Consider the following 19168-nt stretch of genomic DNA (forward strand, 5'->3'; position numbering starts at 1 on the left):
GCTTGGGTAGGAGCTAAGCCAGATCCTTCACTGTGCTTGCAGTGCCTTTTCCAAGGTCTGGCATGTTGTTCTGGGCTGTGTCTCAGGGGTCTGTGTGACCCCGAGTGGTGAAGCTGCATTCCAGAGCTGTCCCATTCCCAAATCCCTGTGGAAATGGTGGTTTTGTGGCTCTGACTCTGTGAATACACCAAAGTTGGGCTGTTTTTGCCCAAAACACCCTGTTAGCCAGCCTGGACAGCTTCCCTGCATTTGGATACACTATGTAATTATGTTGAAGTGGTGCTGCTAATTAATGCAAAAACAATTAAAACCATAAGTTTGTTTTAAAATAACCTTAATCTGCATAATTCACCCTTCTCCACTACTCCAGGAGCCCTCAGCTTTTTCCTGACACTGATTTTCCGACTTTTTTTCTTTCCTGAATTCCCCAAGGCTTCCTCAGCACTGTTTTGGTTCTGTTTTGGTTTAAGATAGGAAAGTGTTTTCTGGGGATGCAAACCCAGGCAGAGCTGGTGCTGCAGTTAATGATGTTGTTAATTGAAGTGGCTTTTCTCAGAGCTCTGCAGCTGTGCCTTGGATCCCTATTCCAGAGGATCCATCTGGGGGTCAGACCTGGCTGCTCCTCAGCTCTGGAGCTACTGGATGCCCTTGGAATGGTGAAATGAAGATCTGTGATGGGGTGTTGGTCTCTGGATGTTATCCCAACAGTGGCTGCTGCTCCAAGTGTCCTTCCTTGTGGGATCTGCTGTAGGAGTCCTGCTGGGGAAGCTGCAGGGCGCTGCTGTTTCTCTGATCTTGAAGGTATCTGGGTCTGCTGGAGGTTCCTGGTGACTCGTGGCCAGGGAGGATTCTCCTCACACAGCTCAAAGGAACAGCCTCAGGCCAGATTGCACCAGGGAAGGTTTGGGTTGGATATCAGGGAAAATTTCTTCCTGACAAAGGTTGTCCAGCACTGGCACGGGCTGCCCAGGGCAGTGGTGGAGTCTCCATCCCTGGAAATGCTCAAAAAATGTGTGGATGTGGCGCCTGGGACATGGATTAGGGGTGGACATGGCAGTGCTGGGATACGGTTGGACTCGATCTCAGAGGGCTTTTCCAACCTGAATAACTCCATGATTATAATTCATTTGACAGCAGGTCAGATCTCTTTGAAGATGCAGCTCTTCTCTGGGCTTTGAGCTCCATGGAGGTCTTTCCACAGCTGGACTGGAGGCTGGAATTTCCCTGTCCTCAGGTGTGGGAGCTGCAGCTTCCACCTATGTTCTCCCACCTTTCCATTGGGTCTCTGTGTACCTTTCCCTTGATTTTCTGTTCTGCCCTTTTCCCACCAAAATCAGACATAGGGCAGGCAAAATGCTCCTTATCTCCAGGGTGCCTGAACCTGAGGTTTTCAGGAATCAGCCATGATTTATTTTATCTCCTGGAAAAGAGAATTTGTTCCACCAGGGTCAGATGCTCTCTTTTCTGCACAATGCCATTTTCCAGCTAGGAGATGGGAATTCTTCTGCCCCCTGTGTTGTGTGTACATCATGTACTCCTGTCAGGACACATGGGTGAGTGTCCATGCCCAGCACTGGGATTTGGGGATGGACAATTTCCAGCAGACAGCTTGGAATTGTGATTCCATCTATTCTCCAAGAGCCCTCTGGATATGATTCAAGTTTCATTAAATTCTGAGGCAGAGCATTGAAATAACTTTTCTCAGAAGAGCAGAGGGAGCTGTAAAGAGGAATTTTTAAATTAGATCATGGATCTAATCTTCTGGAAGTTTGGAGTGAGCAGAGCTGTGCCTGCACCTCCTGGGATGCAGCACTTGTTCCCTGCAGAAGTGGGATGGAAAAATGGAATTCATGACTTAGATGGGTTTGGAGCTGAAATGAGGGACAGATGCCGATTATTTTTCCAGCATGCTCTTTGTGGTGATCCCTGTGCTGTCCCCTTTGTTCCTGGGGATCCGATGCCTGGCTCTTGTTTCATGTTTTCCCAGTTGGTGTTTGGTCACTTCAGTGCATCCTCTAACCTTCTCTGGTTACCGGGGTGGTGCTGCCTGGGTCAGCTTTAGAAACAAACACCAAATGCTGGACACAGGGTTGGCCTCCTGGAGCTCGGTGCTTTGGGGTCTCCATCCCTGCAAGCTCCTGGTGTTTGGGGAATGAGCTTATGTCTCAGCAGGAGCTGCTGGGCAGGGAGAGCCCAGCTGCATGTTTGGAACAGCTCAGGATTGTTGTTCCTGCAGGAAATTCAGAGGGTGTTTGACTTTTAAAAACAGGCCCAGCACAAGGTGACTCTTGATAATCAGGAAAATTAAGAAATATGTTTTCCAAGCCCAGATCTTCCCACTGTTCCCTCTCTTTCCAAGTTATCTGTTGCTTTACCATCCAACTCCTGTTTTACAGGCCTTGATTGGCTGTTTCTCTGCTGTTGCCACCCAGACTTGGATCCAAAGACACCAGACTTGGCCTTTTTATCCATATCTCCAAGCACATCCATTTATCATGAAATTCTGAAATGGGTTGAGTTGGAATAGACATTAAGGCTCGTCTCATTCCGTGGGCAGGGACACTTCCACTATCCCAGGCTGCTCCAAGCCCTGTCCAGCCTGGCCTTGGACACTGCCAGGTATGGGGCAGCCACAGCTGCTCTGGGCACCCATCACAGGGAGAATTCCTTCCCAATATCCCATCTAACCCTGCCCTCTAGCAATAGGAAGCCATTCCCCCTTGTCCTGTCCCTCCAACCCTTGTCCAAAGTCCCTCTCCTGCTCTCCTGGAGCCCGTTTAGGCTCTGGAAGGGGTTCTAAGGTCTCCACCCCTGGTAGTGCCCAAGGCCAGGTTGGACAGGGCTCAGAGCAACGTGGGATAGTGGAAGGTGTGCCATGGCAGGGGTGGAATGGGAAGAGCTTCACAGCCCCTCCCAGCCCAAAGTATGCCGTGATTCTGTAATCCCCTGTGTGTGGATGAGGAGCTGTGGGTGCCCAGGAGGCTGGAGATGGTGGTTTGATGTTCAGCCAAGAGCCACACAAGGCCTCTCCATGGGGGTCTCCAGCCACACTGGTACACAGCAGCCATAATTCCTTCAAAACACTCCTGGAGGAGATCAAAGAGCTGGGAAAACAAATTCAGTCTGAGGTCTGTGCTTATAGAATCTCAGGATGATTTGGGCTGGAAGGGATTTTAAAGCTTATCCTGTTCCATCCCCTGCCATGGGCAGAGGCACCTTCCCCTAGACCAGGTTGCTCCAAGCCCCATCCAGCCTGGCCTGAAACACTTTCAGGGGTGCAGCAGAGGGTGTTTGCTGATGGTTTGTGGCTATTTTAGCAACTCCTTAAGGAATTTCTCAGTACCATCAGTGGTCACTCAGGTCTGGGGGTTAGGGACAGGGGCAGGTTCCTCCGGCCTGATGTTTCCCAGGAATGGTGAAGAATTCTTGGAGCTATTTCAACCTTCTGAGTGGTCATAGGATGTTTCTAAGCTTTAAAGTAATTGTTTAATTAAAACAGGGTTGAGGCTCCAAAAGTTTCAAGGCAAAAAGGAAAACCCCTCTGCTCTGGAGGCAGGCTGGGAGAGCTGGGAATGCTCAGCCTAGAGAAGAGAAGGCTCTGGGGAGATCTTAGAGCCCCTTACTGTGTCTAAAGGGGCTGCAGGAGGGCTGGAGGGGGACTTTGGACAAGAGCCTGGAGTGCCAGGATGAGAGGGAATTGCTTCCCACTGCCAGAGGGCAGGGTTAGATGGGAAATTGGGAAGGCTGTGAGGGTGGGCAGGCCCTGGCAGAGGGTGCCCAGAGCAGCTGTGGCTGCCCCATCCCTGGGTGTGTCTGAGGCCAGGTTGGATGGGACTTGGAGCAACCTGGGGCAGTGGAAGGTGTCCCTGCCCATGGCAGGGGGTGGAATGGGATGGGATTTAAGGTCCTTTCCAACCCAAACCATTCTAGGATTCCTTCTTTGATTCTAAATCTTCCATCTGGGCTGCTGCTCTTCCTGTGCATCTCCCAGGTACCTTTTGGTGGGAAAAGCCTCCATGCTTTCATGATTTCTTCAGCCCATGTGCTCCAGCAGGCCCAGCAGTGCTTGGAATGTCACTGGTGTGATCCCAGGGTTAGTGTTGCTCCTGTTTTCAATATGCCATTCCTTACCCAAGCCTTCACTTTTTATTCCTCCAGAGGCAGTGACAGCCTCAAGTGGTTTATCCTGTGCCATTGGCTCCTGTTCCTTCTGCAGTGATGCTGTAGCCAGCCCATGTGCCCTGTTTTATTTGAATAAATTGTTTTTCTCATCATTCCTGTGGAACTAGGAGTGTCTGTCTAATCTCTCCTGGTTCCTGTTGACTTTTCCAACAATAGCTGTTTTTTCAAGCCTGGTGGTACAACACTACTTCTCCTTTCTCCAGTGTTTTTCCCTGTCTCCTGATTCCCAGTGCAGTTCTCTGGCTGCATGTGATTCTGTGGTGTCCAAGAGTTTTCTAGGTGTCCATTGAAATAAGAAACCTCAAGAAGGGAATATGGGATCTGTGTTACCAGGGATGGCAGTGCTAGGAAGGTCAGGATGCTGGGATCTGCGTTCCACACAATGAGGTTGGAAGGAGGGAAGTGGTGAAGAGGATGAGGATTTGCTACTTCAGCTTTCCCCAGCTGTGGCTGTACAGGTCCATGGGATTCTGCAGGCTGTTGGGGAGATATTCCTCATGGAATACAGTTCAGGAATGCAGTGCTGTGGAAAGCTAAGGAGGGTGTTTGTGGGTAAGGGGAGGTGTCCATGTTCCTTGTGGGGTGGGATGAGTGCTAAATAAAGAAAATGTGTTTATCAGGGAGTTACCCATCGGGATTTAGGGTGATTTGAACAGCTCCTGCTCCACGCTTCCACTGGCTCTCAAACCAGTGGATATTTTTGGACCTGGACTCCTCCCAGCTTGGTTGAGCTGTTGTTTGGGCCTGTCTGAGGGGTAGGTTGGTGACAGGGTTCTGTTTGGGATTTGGGAACTGCAACCACAGCCAGGTGATCCAGTATTTCTTCCAGCCTGCCCCTCATATGGAGGGTCCTGTCACATTCCCAGGTCTGTAACTCTCCCCTGGAGCTTCAGGCGAGCTCCTGGGGTTGTTCCTGAGCTGTTTATCAGGGGATGTTGGAACTACTGAGAAATACCCCTGGATTTGGGAGCTCACCAAGGGCTGCAGCACTTCAGGAGTGGGCTAGTGGAGTTCCTGCCAAATCCCTGCACAGTTTCTGAACTGGCTGTTGTGGGAGGTCCAAGCCACATGCCTGTGTCAGGCCCTTCAGTTTTATCTTCCTCACTTGTACTTTAATGGATTTTCCAGTGCATCCCTGTTTCGTCCCTGGCAGGATTTGTTTCAGCAGTGACCTGGTTTCTCTTCAGAAACTTGCAGATGTTCCAGGGCTTTTCCCCTTAATTATGTGTGTGGAATTCCTTTCCTGAAGTACAGTTTAATGCAGTTTTGATACAACTTCAGGGGAAAATACCACTGAAAACAGGACTTTTAGGACCTTCTGGAGCAGGAAATTGGATGCTTGTGTCTGGAAGCTGTAGGGAGTCTGACCTACCTCCTTGGAGATTTTTTTAAGCAAAAATCTAGGGTTGTGTGGCATTCCTCTCTTGGAATTCCCAGTCCAAGCTGTGTTTTGTTGCTCTTTTCCTTGTAATCTCCAGCACATGGCCATGCCAAGTTGCTTGCCATCTGCTGCTCCAGGAAATCCTCTGGCTTTCTTGGGGGAAGTGGTTGGATGATAATTTCCCCCCTGTGTATCCTTTGTTTTCCCAGGGCCAGTACTGATATAGCTGGAAAGCTGCCCCAGTTTGCTCCTGCTCAGGAGGGAGAAGGGATCTGGCTGTAGGATCTGACTGTAGGAACATGTACAGGAATTGCCACCCTTGGAGATGGAATTCCAGCACTTATATGCTGAGCATTTCCCTAAGAACTTGTAACGTTACTTGGGATGTTCTTGGGATATTACTGGGATGGTTTGGGATGTTACTGGGGATGTCGCAGGCGTGGTCTGGTGTGTTGCTGGATAAGGTGTGGGTGTTTTCAGAAGCTGTGATGCCTCCTGACTCCATCTGGTTTCCAGAGGGAATGGTTGAACGCTTGTGGAAGGATGGGGATCCCTGTCTCTGGGGACAGGGACATTGTGGAATTCTTGCCCAGAGTGTCCATGGAGTGGGACAGTCCCTGTAGCAGATAAGCTCCTCTTTGTGTCCAGGGTGGGATGAAGAGACTCCTCCCTGCTACTTTGGGAAAAGGGAAGTTAAGGCTTCTGAAGCAGTTTTTCCATGGGGTTACGACATTCACGCTGAGCTCAGCCCTGGTTTCTTGTGGCAGAATGTGATCCCTGTCTGGCTGTGCTCATGGGAGCAGAAGAGAAAGGTTTGTTTCTCCTTAGACAGGCAGAAATGTCCCATGAACACCCTGATTTCTATGGGTCTGAATCCACTCTCACATCTCATGATCTTTGAGGTCTTCCTGGCTCAACATCTAGTCCCTGCCTAAGGTCCCAGAGTTGAAGGCTTTGCCTAAGGAATCTGTACGAATCCCAGTGTAACTTTATCCACTTTTGATGTGAATTTCTAGCGTGGAGCAGCAGTTTGCTGTAGGCTGAAGCAGTGTTTTAGTAGCATTCAAATTCCCATTTGTTATTCCCCTGCTGAAGGATTCAGCCACACTGGGTATAAACACCACACGGAAGTCCCCAGAGATGGGAACAAAGGGTGCAGGATAGAAGCTCCTGAGTTGGTCCAATATGGATCCCTTCAGGCAAACCCTTTCCAGTGGGTTGGGGAAAGGGGAATAGCAGCTTCTCTGGTGTGAACATCTGCAAGTGTTTAGAGAAGCATCAAAGGACAGGAGTAAGACCTAGAGATGTTGAAATTAGGTCCAGAAAGGAAGAGTAAAATGGGAATGATTAGTTGGAGTGGAGTGAGAGAACCTTCCAGCCATTGCATTCCACACCCCCTGCCATGGCAGGGACACCTTCTACCAGCCCAGGGTGCTCCAAGCTCTGTCCAGCCTGGCCTTGGACACTTCCAGGGATGGGGCAGCCACAGCTGCTCTGGGCACCCTGTGCCAGGGGCTTGCCATCATCACAGGGAGTAATTTCTTCCCAATATCCCATCTCTACCCTATCCTCTGGCAATGGGAAGCCATCCCCTCTCTTCCTGTCCTTCCAGGCCCTTGTCCAGAGCTCCTCTCCAGCTCTCCTGGGGCCCCTTCAGGCACTGGAAGGGGCTCTAAGGTCTCCCCAGAGCCTTCTCCAGGCTGGACACCACCAGCTCTCCCAGCCTGGCTCCAGAGTAGAGCAGCTTCAGAATCATGGAATCCAGGATTTTTTGGGTGGGGAGGAACGTTCAAGCTCGTCTCACCCCTTGCCATGGGCAGAGACACTTTCCAATAAACTTGGTTGCTTCCAGGGATGAGGGGGCCACAGCTTGTCTGGGAAAGCTGTGCCAGGGTCTCACCACCCTCCAAAAATTTCTTCCCAATATCCCATCTAATCTTCCTTTTGTCAGCAGGAAGCTGTTCCTCTGTGTCAGACTAGACACGGGCAGTGTTAATCCCTTTTTTCCCCCAGCATTGCCCATCTCCTGGGCCATCCCAGCAGGAGCTCCAGCTTCCATTCCAGAGCTGCAGCTGGAGGGGAGATGTTTTTTAGTGAGTGTTAATGAGGTACCTTGTCTGGGTGGCTCTTGCCTGAGAGACAGAACCTGGAAAAACAGGAAAAACTTCTTTAGGAATAACAGCTCCCTGCTTGGCCATGGCTGAGGAGCCAGTCTGGGGTAGTGTGTTGGTGAGGAGAGTTCAGAGGATGTGGGTTCCTACTTTGCCCCTCTGAAGTAAGGTGTGAGTAACCTTGGAGAGGGGAATTCCTGCTCTACCAGGCAGTGTTTGGGTTTGAGAGGGGAAGGGAAGGGGTTGAAGGAATCTGGTTGGAATTAGTGTTTATTGGCAGGGTTGGATCTGATGGGGTTGGTGACAGGTAGAACAGCTTGGCTGCGGTGGGATAATCTAAGGAGGAAACAACAGTAAATGATGCTGAGAAGGCAAAAGCAGACAGGTCATGTCAAAAGTCCCTTCTCAGTCTGGATTTGGGGCTGTTTGGGGACACTGGAGATTTGAAATCTCAGCACTTGGATCCTGGGAATGTCGATGCTGGGTGTGGAAAATAAAAGTAAGGATTTGTTTTCCTCCCAGGGTGGAAGTGCTGAGTCCACAGAGTGTTAATGTTTTCACACCTCACTGCAAACACTGAGCTGTTCTGGGAGAGCTGGGCATATTCACCCTGGAGAAGGGAAGGATCTAGGGAGACCTGAGATCTAAAGGGGCTTTAGGGGAGCTGGAGAGGAACTTTGGACAAAGGCGTGGAGTGACAGGACACAGGGAATGGCTTCCCACTGACAAGGGGCAGGGTTACATGGGATATTGGGAAGGGATTCTTCCCTGTGGGGTGGGGAGGGAGGCCCTGGCCCAGTTTGCCCAGAGCAGCTGTGGCTGCCCCATCCCTGGCTGCATCCAAAGCCAGGTTGGATGGGGCTTGGAGAAAACTGGGACAGTGAAGGTGTCCCTGCCTGTAGCAGGGGGTGGAATGGAATAGGATGGGGTTTAAGGACCCTCCCAACTGAAACCATCCTGGGATTCTACCGGTGATTTATTCCATCCAGGCTCGCCTGAGTCATCTGTCCAAATCCAAGCAGGTCCAACACCATTCCTTGCCTACAGCCAGCCCAGCTCTGCAGCTCAGGGAGTCTTGAGGCCAAGGAGCCCTCAGGCAGCGGCAGAGCCAGCTGAGCTGAGCTCCTGATGCCACACGAGGTGAAGTCCTGGAGTTCTGCTGACTTCAGGAGCACCGTGCCTGCCTGTGGCACGCTCCTGGCTGGGACAGGCATGTGGGGCTGCTCTGCTGAGCTCCATAAACCAGGAGAACTGATGGTTTGCAATCCTGGTGTCCACTGCCCTGAGCCATGCAGGAGGGACTTGGTTTGGGAGTGCTCTGGGATCTGGGACAAAAAAATAGGAAAACCAGGGAACTTGCTGGGTTTTGCAGTCAGGAGTAACTGACCCTGCTTCAAGGGTTAATTGACTTCCCCAGGATAACTACCCATTCTTCAAGGGATAACTGACCCCTGTTTAGGGATAACTGACCCACCCCCAGGGTTAACTGATCTTCCTCAGGGATAACTGCCCCCCCACCAGGGATACCTGGCCCCCCAGTCCTGCAGAGGTTTGGAAGCCAGCTCTTCTTGACACTCCTTGAAGGAAGGCTGTTGGGATGCAGACGTGCCTGCAACTCTGAGATTTTACCCGTGCCAGGGGTCACTTCCCACCTGGTTGTTCAAGGCCTTTCCTGCCCAGCTCAGTAACGGTGGCAGCCTCTGGTGGTGCTGATGCACTTTGGCTGTCTTGGCCTGGAGTGAGGGATGAGGGCTGCTCCTTTGGATAAATCTTCATCCCAGCTCTTCAGACTGCCTCCCACTTGGCTGCCCTTGCTGATCTCTGGAAATTGAGAAATTCCAGGGTTTTTTTAGCAAATGAACTCATGGTGACTGTTGGCATCTGTAAATAAAATCTGGGAAGGATGTGCCAGGACAGTCTGGTGGAACTCTACTACCAGCAGCAATGCACAAGGAATATCCTACTCCAGACCCCATCAACTTCTCTCTGGGAACTGGAAAAAGCACATCCTGCTTTTCCTTTCCGTTTCATGTGGTTAACTGGATGGTTTTTGTGCTTTTCAGGTGCTGGAGAGTCTGGGAAAAGCACCATTGTGAAGCAGATGAAGTAAGTGAGTGCAGGCTGCAGCCTTTGTTTTTGTGGGATAAAAATTGTGTGGTGCCCTTCTGGTTTGGTTTGGGAATAATAAGCTGGTTTCCTTCCAGGATTATCCATGAGGATGGCTACTCAGAAGAGGAATGCAAACAGTATAAAGTGGTTGTGTACAGCAACACCATCCAATCCATCATTGCCATCATCAGAGCCATGGGGAGGCTAAAGATAGACTTTGGGGAAGTTGCCAGAGCAGTGAGTATTGCATTTATTTCCTTAGCCTGAACTTGTTAATGAATCCTGGAATTTCAGTCCGGGCCAGAATATGGTTTTTTTCAAGATGAAGTAGCATAAAATCTGTCATAACTTTAGTGTATTGTCAGTACAAAACATCAAGATTTTACTAAAGGTTCTTGCCCAGAACCTCAGTAGTTTGAATGCTCAAAAAAAAAAAAAAAATTCCCAAAATCTTTCTCTAAATTATTTGAATTTTTGGGAGGTTTGAGGCCCTGTTTTTCACCTCCCCTCTAGCTCTGCTCATTCCCTGGCCTGTTTCTTGCATTTATGGTCCAGCACTTTGAGCTGGAAGTAAGGAAGCCTTGATCGTTGTGATGGTGGGAAAGGCACAGAAAGGGAACTAGGGATTCCTGGAAATGTGCAGGAGAAAGGAATTGTGTCAGCACAGGGCTGCACTGTAACAGTTCTGCCTCGTGCTGCAGTTGATCCAGTCCCAGATTTGAATTTATGGTATTTATTTTGGATTTATGATTCCAAGTCCTGGCCAAAGGGCACATCTTCACACGTGTTCACCCAGGCTGTCATTCAGCTACTGCTTCAAATCTTCCCAGAGTTCTCTTCCACCTTTCTTGGTGCTTGTTGAAGCTGACTTGGGATCTTGGAGCTGGAACAGGGAAGATGCTGAATCCAGGTCCTTTCTCAGTTACCTGCCCATGATGAGGTGCTTCACAAGAGCTGAACGCCATGAATTTTCACCACCCCAAAGGGCAAAAACCTTGCCATGCTTTCCCCAGAAAAGCCCAAATGTGTCAAACCACGGAGTGACCTCCAGAGATCCAGAACTGGGGTCCCTCTGCATTTGGCTGTTAATATCTCAATAAGGTCTATTTGGGATCAGCACCCTGAGCTTGGCACTTGCAGGGTTTGGGATTTAGGGGAGAGGAGCTGATGTTAGGAGGAGAATGCTGGCGTGGTGGAAGGTCTCTCACAGGTCCCAGAAGGACCTGACAGGTCTGATCAGGGTAGGAATAAAAGCAGAGGGGGCTATAGGGCAGCGTGTGTTCCCTGTCTTAATCCACTGGATAACCTGGACAAGAGCATGATACTGCTCTGGCTTTTGAGGGGGATTTTTCATACTCAGATCCTGATCAGTCCATCCCATCTCCTGGTGAAATGTTTTATTAAGGAATCAGTCTCCCTCACTTCTGACAGCTCTGGCAGCAAAAGGCAAATCCTCAAAGCTTTGGACCCATTATCTCTCAGAACTCACTTTTTTCCTTTTTCCTGGTGCTGTGCCACACCAGCAAAGTTTTTCAAATTAAAACCTCTAGATCAGTTCATTAGTCTGTAGTAGCACATCAGCATTCCCACCTTTTCTTGAAACATTGCACCAAATGACTGAAAGCCCATGGTTTTGGTGGGAATGCTGCCTTTGGAGCTGTGATCCCCATGGAAGCGCTGTGGCCATCCCTGATCAGGGCATCTCACCACCCAGCCTGGAGCTTCCTCCCCAGAAATTCCCTCTCTGGCTGCAGCAGGTAAATAAACAATCCATGACTTTTGGGAGAAAGCTGGATGGAGTGGACTGTGATTAATTAGAGCAGTGGTTAATTAATGCCGAGATGTTGCTGTTGGTGGGGCAGGTGTCCGTGGGTGGCTGTCCCAGAGATGTGTTCTGTCGTGCAGGACGATGCCCGGCAGCTCTTCGTGCTGGCTGGCAGCGCGGAGGAGGGAATGATGACAGCTGAGCTGGCTGGAGTCATCAAACGGCTCTGGAGAGACCCTGGAGTGCAGGCCTGCTTCAGCAGATCCAGGGAATACCAGCTGAACGATTCTGCATCCTAGTAAGGAACCAGCAGCAGCTCCTGGGCTCTTCCCAGCTCCCACAATGGTCCAGGAGGGGCCACTGTGGCTGGAGCGGGGTGGGACGGGGTGGGAAGGTCCTGTCTACACTGGTCTGACTGGGTGACACTGGGGAGGGAGTGCTGTTTGTCTTCTCTCTGTGAAGCATTGGGGAAAACCCCACATTCCTTGTTTTGTGCCTTGGTGAACTTAATCCTGGAGTGGTTTGGGTTGGAAGGGGCCTTCGAGATCTCATTCCACCCCCTGCCGGGGGCCCAGACACCTTCCACTATCCCAGGCTGCTCCAGGGCCCATCTAATCTGACCCTAAACTTCCAGGGAGTGGGCAGCCACAGCTGCTCTGGGCAGCCTGTGCCAGGGCCTCCCCACCCTCACAGCAAGGGATTTCATCTAATTTTGAAAAATGTGATTTTTGACAAACTTGCTGGTTTCATGGAAGAAACTTTGGCACCTGGCTTGGGTCAGGCACAGTGTGTCCAGCAGGCCCAGGGCAGTGATTGTCCCTCTGCTCTCGGCACTGCTGAGGCCTCACCTCCCAGTCCTGGGGTCAGTTTTGGGTTTCTGATGACAAGAAGTACATTGAGGGGCTGGAGCATGTCTGGAGAAGGGAACAGAGATGGGAAAGGATCTGGAGCACCAGGAGGGGCTGAGGGAGCTGGGAAAGGGGCTCAGCCTGGAGAAAAGGAGGCTCAGGGGGGACCTTGTGGCTCTGCACAACTCCTGACAGGAGGGGAGGGTTCTGCTCCCAGGGAACAGGGACAGGATGGGGGGAAACAGCCTCAAGCTGTACCAAAGGAGGTTCAGGTTGGACAGGAGGAATTTCGTCGTGGCCAGTCCATGGAAGGGGCTGCCAAGCAAGGTGGTGGAGTTCCCAGCCCTGGAGGTGTTCATGGACCAACTGGACATGGCACTCAGTGCTCTGTTCTGCTCTGTGGCAAGATCAGGGGTTGGATCCTGGAGGTCTTTTCCAAGCTCAGTGATTCTGGGATTCTGTTGAAGTGGCAGGTGCTTGGCTGTGTCACCTCCATTGTCCCTGCAAAGGGGAGCAACACTCTTAAAATTTAAACTGCCACTTTCCTGACATTCAGCAATTTCCAGAATGGGATCCCGTCACCTGGCAGGTCAATATTCTCAGTTTTCTCCTTGCAGCTTTCCTTTTCCTCCTGTCCCTGTGCCTGACACCTCACAGGCAATGCTGCCTCTAAACTGTTCTGATTCTAAAATCTTCTTGTCCTGGTCCTAAAATCAACACAGCTGCTGAACAACTGGAGGGTTCCAAGTAGATAAACAGGCTGCTAATGGAATTTTTGATGAAATGCCTCATCTTTTTCCAAGGGCAGGTTGGTGCAGGAAGGGGAAACTGTTCCTTTGATGAGCAAAACAGTTGTTGGTTTTTTCCTCTTTTTTTTTTTTTTAACTCACATTCTTGGTCTCTCTACAACACATATTTGACATTCTGAAAGGTGATTTTCAGCATTTACACCTGAAAATTCATCTCAGTTTAAGATTGGAAAAAAAATTAGTTCAAGCTTGAAAAAAAAAAAAACCTTGGAAAAATGAGTTGGGAACAGCTTTTTGGAGAAGTTTTAGCTGTACCACAGCTCACTGCCTGCAGGGTTTTTCTGTTCAGAGGATATTTGAGCTTGAAAATCAGGCAGAATCCTTCTTAATTGGCAGCACCTTGGCAAGGGTTTGGATCAAGGGAAGGGCTGACAGGAGTTTTCTTGGATTTGTGCATGTCTTTGCAGCAGGAAAGGAGGAAATTCAGGTTCCAAGGGAGGAAAGAAATTGCTGAGGAGGGGGAAAGGAAGGAATGATTGGATGGGAAGATGGGAAGAAGAGGAGGAAAGCTTAAAGACTTGGGCAGAGAGCAGGAATGGAGCTGAAGGAGCAACCTTGGTGTGTGTCTGGACGGCTTTGGAAGAGAAGGAAGATGAGGGCAGCTGGAGAAATGGAGCAGATTGGGGAAAGAGGGTGTTACCCTGCTTTTGTAGGTACCTGCTTGACCCAGCTGCCTTCCAGAGGTGGGATTTTGGAGGGTTCTCCCTGTTCCTGGATATTTGCCACCCACCCGTGTCCAGGTCCAGGTCTGGCTGCTGTGAGGAGCTGGCACAGCTTGGGATGGGGATGCTACACCTGGGATGAGCCACCCAGGCATTTCCTGAGAAGTGCCCCAGAAAATTCAGCTTCCTGTCCCAAAACCACAGGAAGTTGCACCAAACCAACATTCTGATGCTTCTGCAGCTCGGCAGCTCCGCGGTTGGGAAACACCAGCAGTGGGTTGATTTCTTCATGGCAAGTTCACCCCATTAAAGGGCTGGTTCTACCACAGGACTTGCAGAATTCCCAGGAATTTCCTCTCCCTCCACACATGGCTCCTGACTTGCCTTATCTCTGGTGTTCCCTGATTCATTTCCTTGTCCATGCTTAGATCATGGAATATCCTAAGCTGGAAGGGACCTACAAGGGTCATCAAGTCCAACACCTGGCCTTGCACAGGACATCCCAAAATCCCATCCTCTGTTTGGGGGGATTGTTTTCCATGGGGCTTGGCATTGTCCAAATGCTCCTTGAGCTCTGCCAGCCTTGGGGCTGTGACCATTCCCTGGGGATGTCACATTCAAGTGCTCAACCACCAAGGATGGGTGTCCTGCACCCCTTGTTGTGGTGGGATGACACAGCCTTTGTCTCACTTCTCTTGGGAATTTCACTTCCCTGTTCCTTTCATTACCTCATTACCTCCTACAAACAGCACTGAACCTGAGTGTGAGCAGCTGTTAAATCTGTGCCCCATTTGCTGGTTTTCCATCTGAAATCCAGCTTTGTGCTGTGATTCCAGACCAGTTCTGGCTCCACATCAGATTCTGGGGCTGAGACACGTGGAATGGAGGAAGAGAGGAGCAGACAAGTAACTGCTTGTGAAAATCAGGTAGCATCAAGAGCAAGGCTGCTGTGGCAGAGAGCCAAGCATTTCAGCATAGAATTGTTCCAAAAACTCCCCTTCCTGCTGTTTCCTGCATCACTGGGCACTTCTCCCTTGTGCAGGCAGAGATCCTGCCTGTCAGAGCACTGCCCTGGCAGGCTGGAGATGGTATGGGAAGGGAGGAGGTGGAGGATAACACTAATCCAAGCATTCTCTCCTGGAATCTTAGTGTTTTCTGTGTTTTCTTATTTTTTTATTTTTTTCTTCTTTTCTTTTTTTTTTTTTAAGAACACTTAAGTAGCTCCTGGTCCGAGCTGTTGATGTGGAAATGCTCAGTGCTTTTCCCAGCACCATCTGCTAAAGCCCCCTGCAGCTACCCTGGGTTTTGTGGAATGTTGCAAATATTTATTTTTTTAACTTGCTTTTTGCAACTTCCTATTTGTCTTTCCCTCTGATGTGAGCAATGAATCTGTGGCTCCCAGCTCCTGCCTCCAGCCAGGGCTGTGAAGAAGCATTGGAACCTCTTTGCACCCTTGGGGAAGGGAACTTAAATCCCATCTAATTCCATGGGCAGGGACACCTTCCCCACCTTCCCAGGTTGCTCCAAGCCCTGTCCAACCCGGCTTTGGACACTCCCAGGGATGGGGCAGCCCCAGCTGCTCTGGGCACCCTGTGCCAGGGCCTCCCCACACTCACAAGGACCAATTCCTTCCCAATATCCCATCTAACCCTGCCCTCTGGCAGTGGGGAGCCCTTCCCTCTGGTCCTGTTCCTCTCCAGCTCTTGTCCAAAGTCCCTCTCCTGCTCTCCTGGAGTCCCTTTAGGCTCTTGAAGGGGCTCTGAGGTCTCCATCCCTGCAGCCTTCTCTTCTCCAGGCTGAACATTCCCAGCTCTCTCAGCCTGGCTCCAGAGCAGAGGGGCTCCAGAATCATGGAATCCCAGATTTAAGGGACCTTAAAGCTCATCTCATTCCACCCCCTGCCATGGCAGGGACACCTTCTACTGTCCCAGGTTGCTCCAAGCCCTGTCTATCCTGGCTTTGGACACTTCCAGATATGGGGCAACCTCAGCTGCTCTGGGAATTCCATTCCAGGGCTTCACTGCACTCACAGATTGGAATTCCTTCCCAATATCCCCTCTAAACCCCTGTTTGGGGTGTAGCAGGGTGAATGTGAAGGATATTTCCATTTCACACCTCTCCAGATTTTCAGGATACTTGGAAATGTCACCAAGCACATAATGCTTTAAAGTGTTTTCATTCCTAGTTTTCATACTTCTCCTGGATTTCAGGCAGATCCCAGCCTGTGGAAGCTGTAGGTAATTATCTGCAGTCTCATGGGCAATTAGCACAGTTCCTGATCAACCTTCCTCTAGTCCTGCACGTCTCCTCGTGTTCCCAAATGCCAGTTCTGGCCTAAATTCCCTGACATGGTGCTGGATAAAACCTAGATTATTTCTAAGTGAGGTTTTTCCTTCTCCTCCTTTTCCCCCCTCCTCTTTTTCCCCCTCCCACTTTTTTTCCCTCCCCTCCTCTTCCACTGCTTTTTTCCCCTCCCCTCTTTCCCCCTTTCTTCTTTTTCCCATCCTCCTCTTCCTCTCTCCCCCCTTAAGGACTTTCAGAGCCATTTGTGGCTTCGAAATCCTCCTTCTCAGCACCAAAAGGAGTGAATTGTAAGGAAAATCACCATGCAAGGTTGCTGTGAGCAGGATGAGGAGGGGAGCTCTCTTATCTCTCTTGTTGTTTCCCAGCATCTCTGTCCTGCCCTCTGTGCTTCCTGGAGCTGTCTGGGTGTGGGATGAGACAGGACTGGCATGTTTGCTGATCAGACTGGAATTCCCAATACAGTGTGATCAGAGACTGGGGATTTACAGCCTGGAGAAGAGAAGGCTCCAGGGAGACCTTAGAGCTCCTTCAAGTACCTAGAGCTGGAAAGGGGATTTGGACAAGGGCCTGGAGTGACAGGACAAGGGGAATGGCTTCCCACTGCCAGAGGGCAGGGTTGGATGGGATATTGGGAAGGAATTCTTGGCTGTGAGGGTGTCGAGGCCCTGGCACAGGGTGCCCAGAGCAGCTGTGGCTGCCCCTGGACCCCTGTGAGTGTCCAAGGCCAGGCTGGACAGGGCTTGGAGCAGCCTGGGGCAGTGGAAGGTGTCTCTGCCATGGCAGGGCTGGGATGAGATGAGCTTTAAGGTCTCTTGCTGTCAGATTAAGCCCTTTTCTGACCCAGAGATGGGATAACTGAGAGGTGTTTCGGACTGGCATGTTTGCTGATCAGACTGGAATTCCCAATACAGTGTGATCAGAGACTGGGGATGTACAGCCTGGAGAAGAGAAGGCTCCAGGGAGACCTTAGAGCTCCTTCAAGTACCTAGAGCTGGAAAGGGGATTTGGACAAGGGCCTGGAGTGACAGGACAAGGGGAATGGCTTCCCACTGCCAGAGGGCAGGGTTGGATGGGATATTGGGAAGGAATTCTTGGCTGTGAGGGTGTCGAGGCCCTGGCACAGGGTGCCCAGAGCAGCTGTGGCTGCCCCTGGCCCCCTGTGAGTGTCCAAGGCCAGGCTGGACAGGGCTTGGAGCAGCCTGGGGCAGTGGAAGGGGTCTCTGCCATGGCAGGGCTGGGATGAGATGAGCTTTAAGGTCTCTTGCTGTCAGATGAAGCCCTTTTCTGACCCAGAGCTGGGATAACTGAGAGGTGTTTCAGAAACTTCTATTCCATTTTCAGTCTCATGAGAAGGGTGAGACAATAGAGATGTTATAATTGACACCATTACCATCAGAAACCAACTATTTCCTAATTACAATACACTATAAGCATTTCTTGGCTTATCAGCTTTAGCCATACCATACTGTAAATACCTTAAAACCAATCATTTAAAATTTCCCCTTGTAAGTTCTACTTCAATGTATCTTTTATGGTTTTATTTCTCTAAAATATCTAATCTTATTTACAAAACCATCCTTTGAAACTTATTTCTAGTTCCATTTCTCTCTCAACAATGTTTATCTTGTTCCATGGCATTTCTAAGTTAACATTTCTTATCTCAAAAATTACTTACAGATGCATACTGTGTGAGCCTTCTATCAGGCTTTAAGAATTTTCTATAAATCTGTTTCCCACATCTTCTCACCCAAACCATCCTGGAATTTTGGGATTCATTGATCTCTGCACACACTGGTCTTGTGCCAGCTTGGCACAGGATGTCCCAGGGATGCTTGGAGAGCCAGCAGGACAAACAAGTGACACTGTAGGTTTGATCAGCACTTTTTTTGTACTTAGGGCCTCATTTCAAGCATGAAAAAAGAAGGAAAATTAAACCCAAATTGGCTTTTTGGAAGCTTGTGGTGTTGAAGGATGAGGAATAGCTGGCTCTGTAAACACAGGGATCCCAGGTGGGGAAGGAGGGATGCAGCCTCAGCCTGATGGAGGTGAAGGAGGCAGTGGGAAGGTATTGGAAGTGCATGGGATGAGGGGAGGCACAGCAGGGTCAGTGTTTGCTCTCAGAGCTGGTTGTGAGGGGTGTCTCTGGCTGGGGCAGCTGGGGCCAGGAGCCACTGGGAACAAAGAGATTCAGACTGTGCTTTTCCAGCTTTTTGGGGTATCCTTTTCAAGTTCCATTTAATCTGAAATACAAGTGGCACTAGCTGGGCTCCGCAGCCTGGATTTTTGGGAGGGCACAGCTGCTTCCTCTGCCCACACTTGGCAGGACTTCCAGGGTTTCCCAGAAATCCCCTTTGCTGGGTTTTCCAGCTGCTTATATTTCCATGGGATTTGCCCTTTAGGTCTCCCTGGAATTAGTCTGGCACAGTTTATTGTTTCAGGCAGCACACTGAATCTGATATGCCTTATTCCCTGATTGAATTTGCCAGCTCCATTCCCCCCTCCCTGCCTGCTCCCAAAGCCTTAATTAGGAATTGTACCACTTTCAGTGCCCATTGTTCCAGCTGGCTGTCGGGAGCAGGTGCTTTACAGCTTCAGCTTGGGCTTGGCAGTGCTGGGATAAGAGTGGGACTCTATCTTAAGAGACTTTTCAGCCCAAACAATTCCATGATTTATCATATCAGTGGTGTGACCTGTATCAAAGCCAGGCTTTGAGGAGCTTCTGGGTCAGTTCTTAGCATTCCCACTGGCTTTTGATACACTGTGTCTCAGCTAAACTTACACTGGTAGGAGGGAGAGGAGAAAAAAATCTGGGCCTCAGCAGAAATATTACTTGGTAGAAGCTGAGGAAGATAAATACCTTCCAAATAATGTTTTACTAAACTGAAACTAAAGCCAGGTCCAGCCCTGGTCACACAGCAGCTCACAAACCTGCCATCCTTCTGGAGTTGAGAGAGGGCTGAGAGGACTGGCTCCTCCTGCTCTAAATCCACTCTCAGA

At 50.1% G+C, this 19168-nt stretch overlaps 1 protein-coding gene across 2 annotated transcripts in view; it reads left to right on the top strand.

Moving 5' to 3' along the window:
* The window catches only part of GNAI3 (G protein subunit alpha i3), a 29603-nt gene that overhangs the window by 3424 nt on the left and 7011 nt on the right, over nucleotides 1-19168 (top strand). For both annotated transcript variants that reach the window (XM_041489646.1, XM_041489647.1), the window contains exons 2-4: nucleotides 9738-9780; nucleotides 9879-10020; nucleotides 11689-11846. In XM_041489646.1, coding sequence (XP_041345580.1) covers nucleotides 9738-9780; nucleotides 9879-10020; nucleotides 11689-11846 — 343 coding nt within the window. The remainder of the gene's footprint in view (nucleotides 1-9737; nucleotides 9781-9878; nucleotides 10021-11688; nucleotides 11847-19168) is intronic.

This window comes from Pyrgilauda ruficollis, unplaced genomic scaffold, assembly GCF_017590135.1.
Source record: "Pyrgilauda ruficollis isolate IOZ18807 unplaced genomic scaffold, ASM1759013v1 scaffold95, whole genome shotgun sequence".
In the NCBI taxonomy this organism is placed as follows: Eukaryota; Metazoa; Chordata; class Aves; order Passeriformes; family Passeridae; genus Pyrgilauda; species Pyrgilauda ruficollis.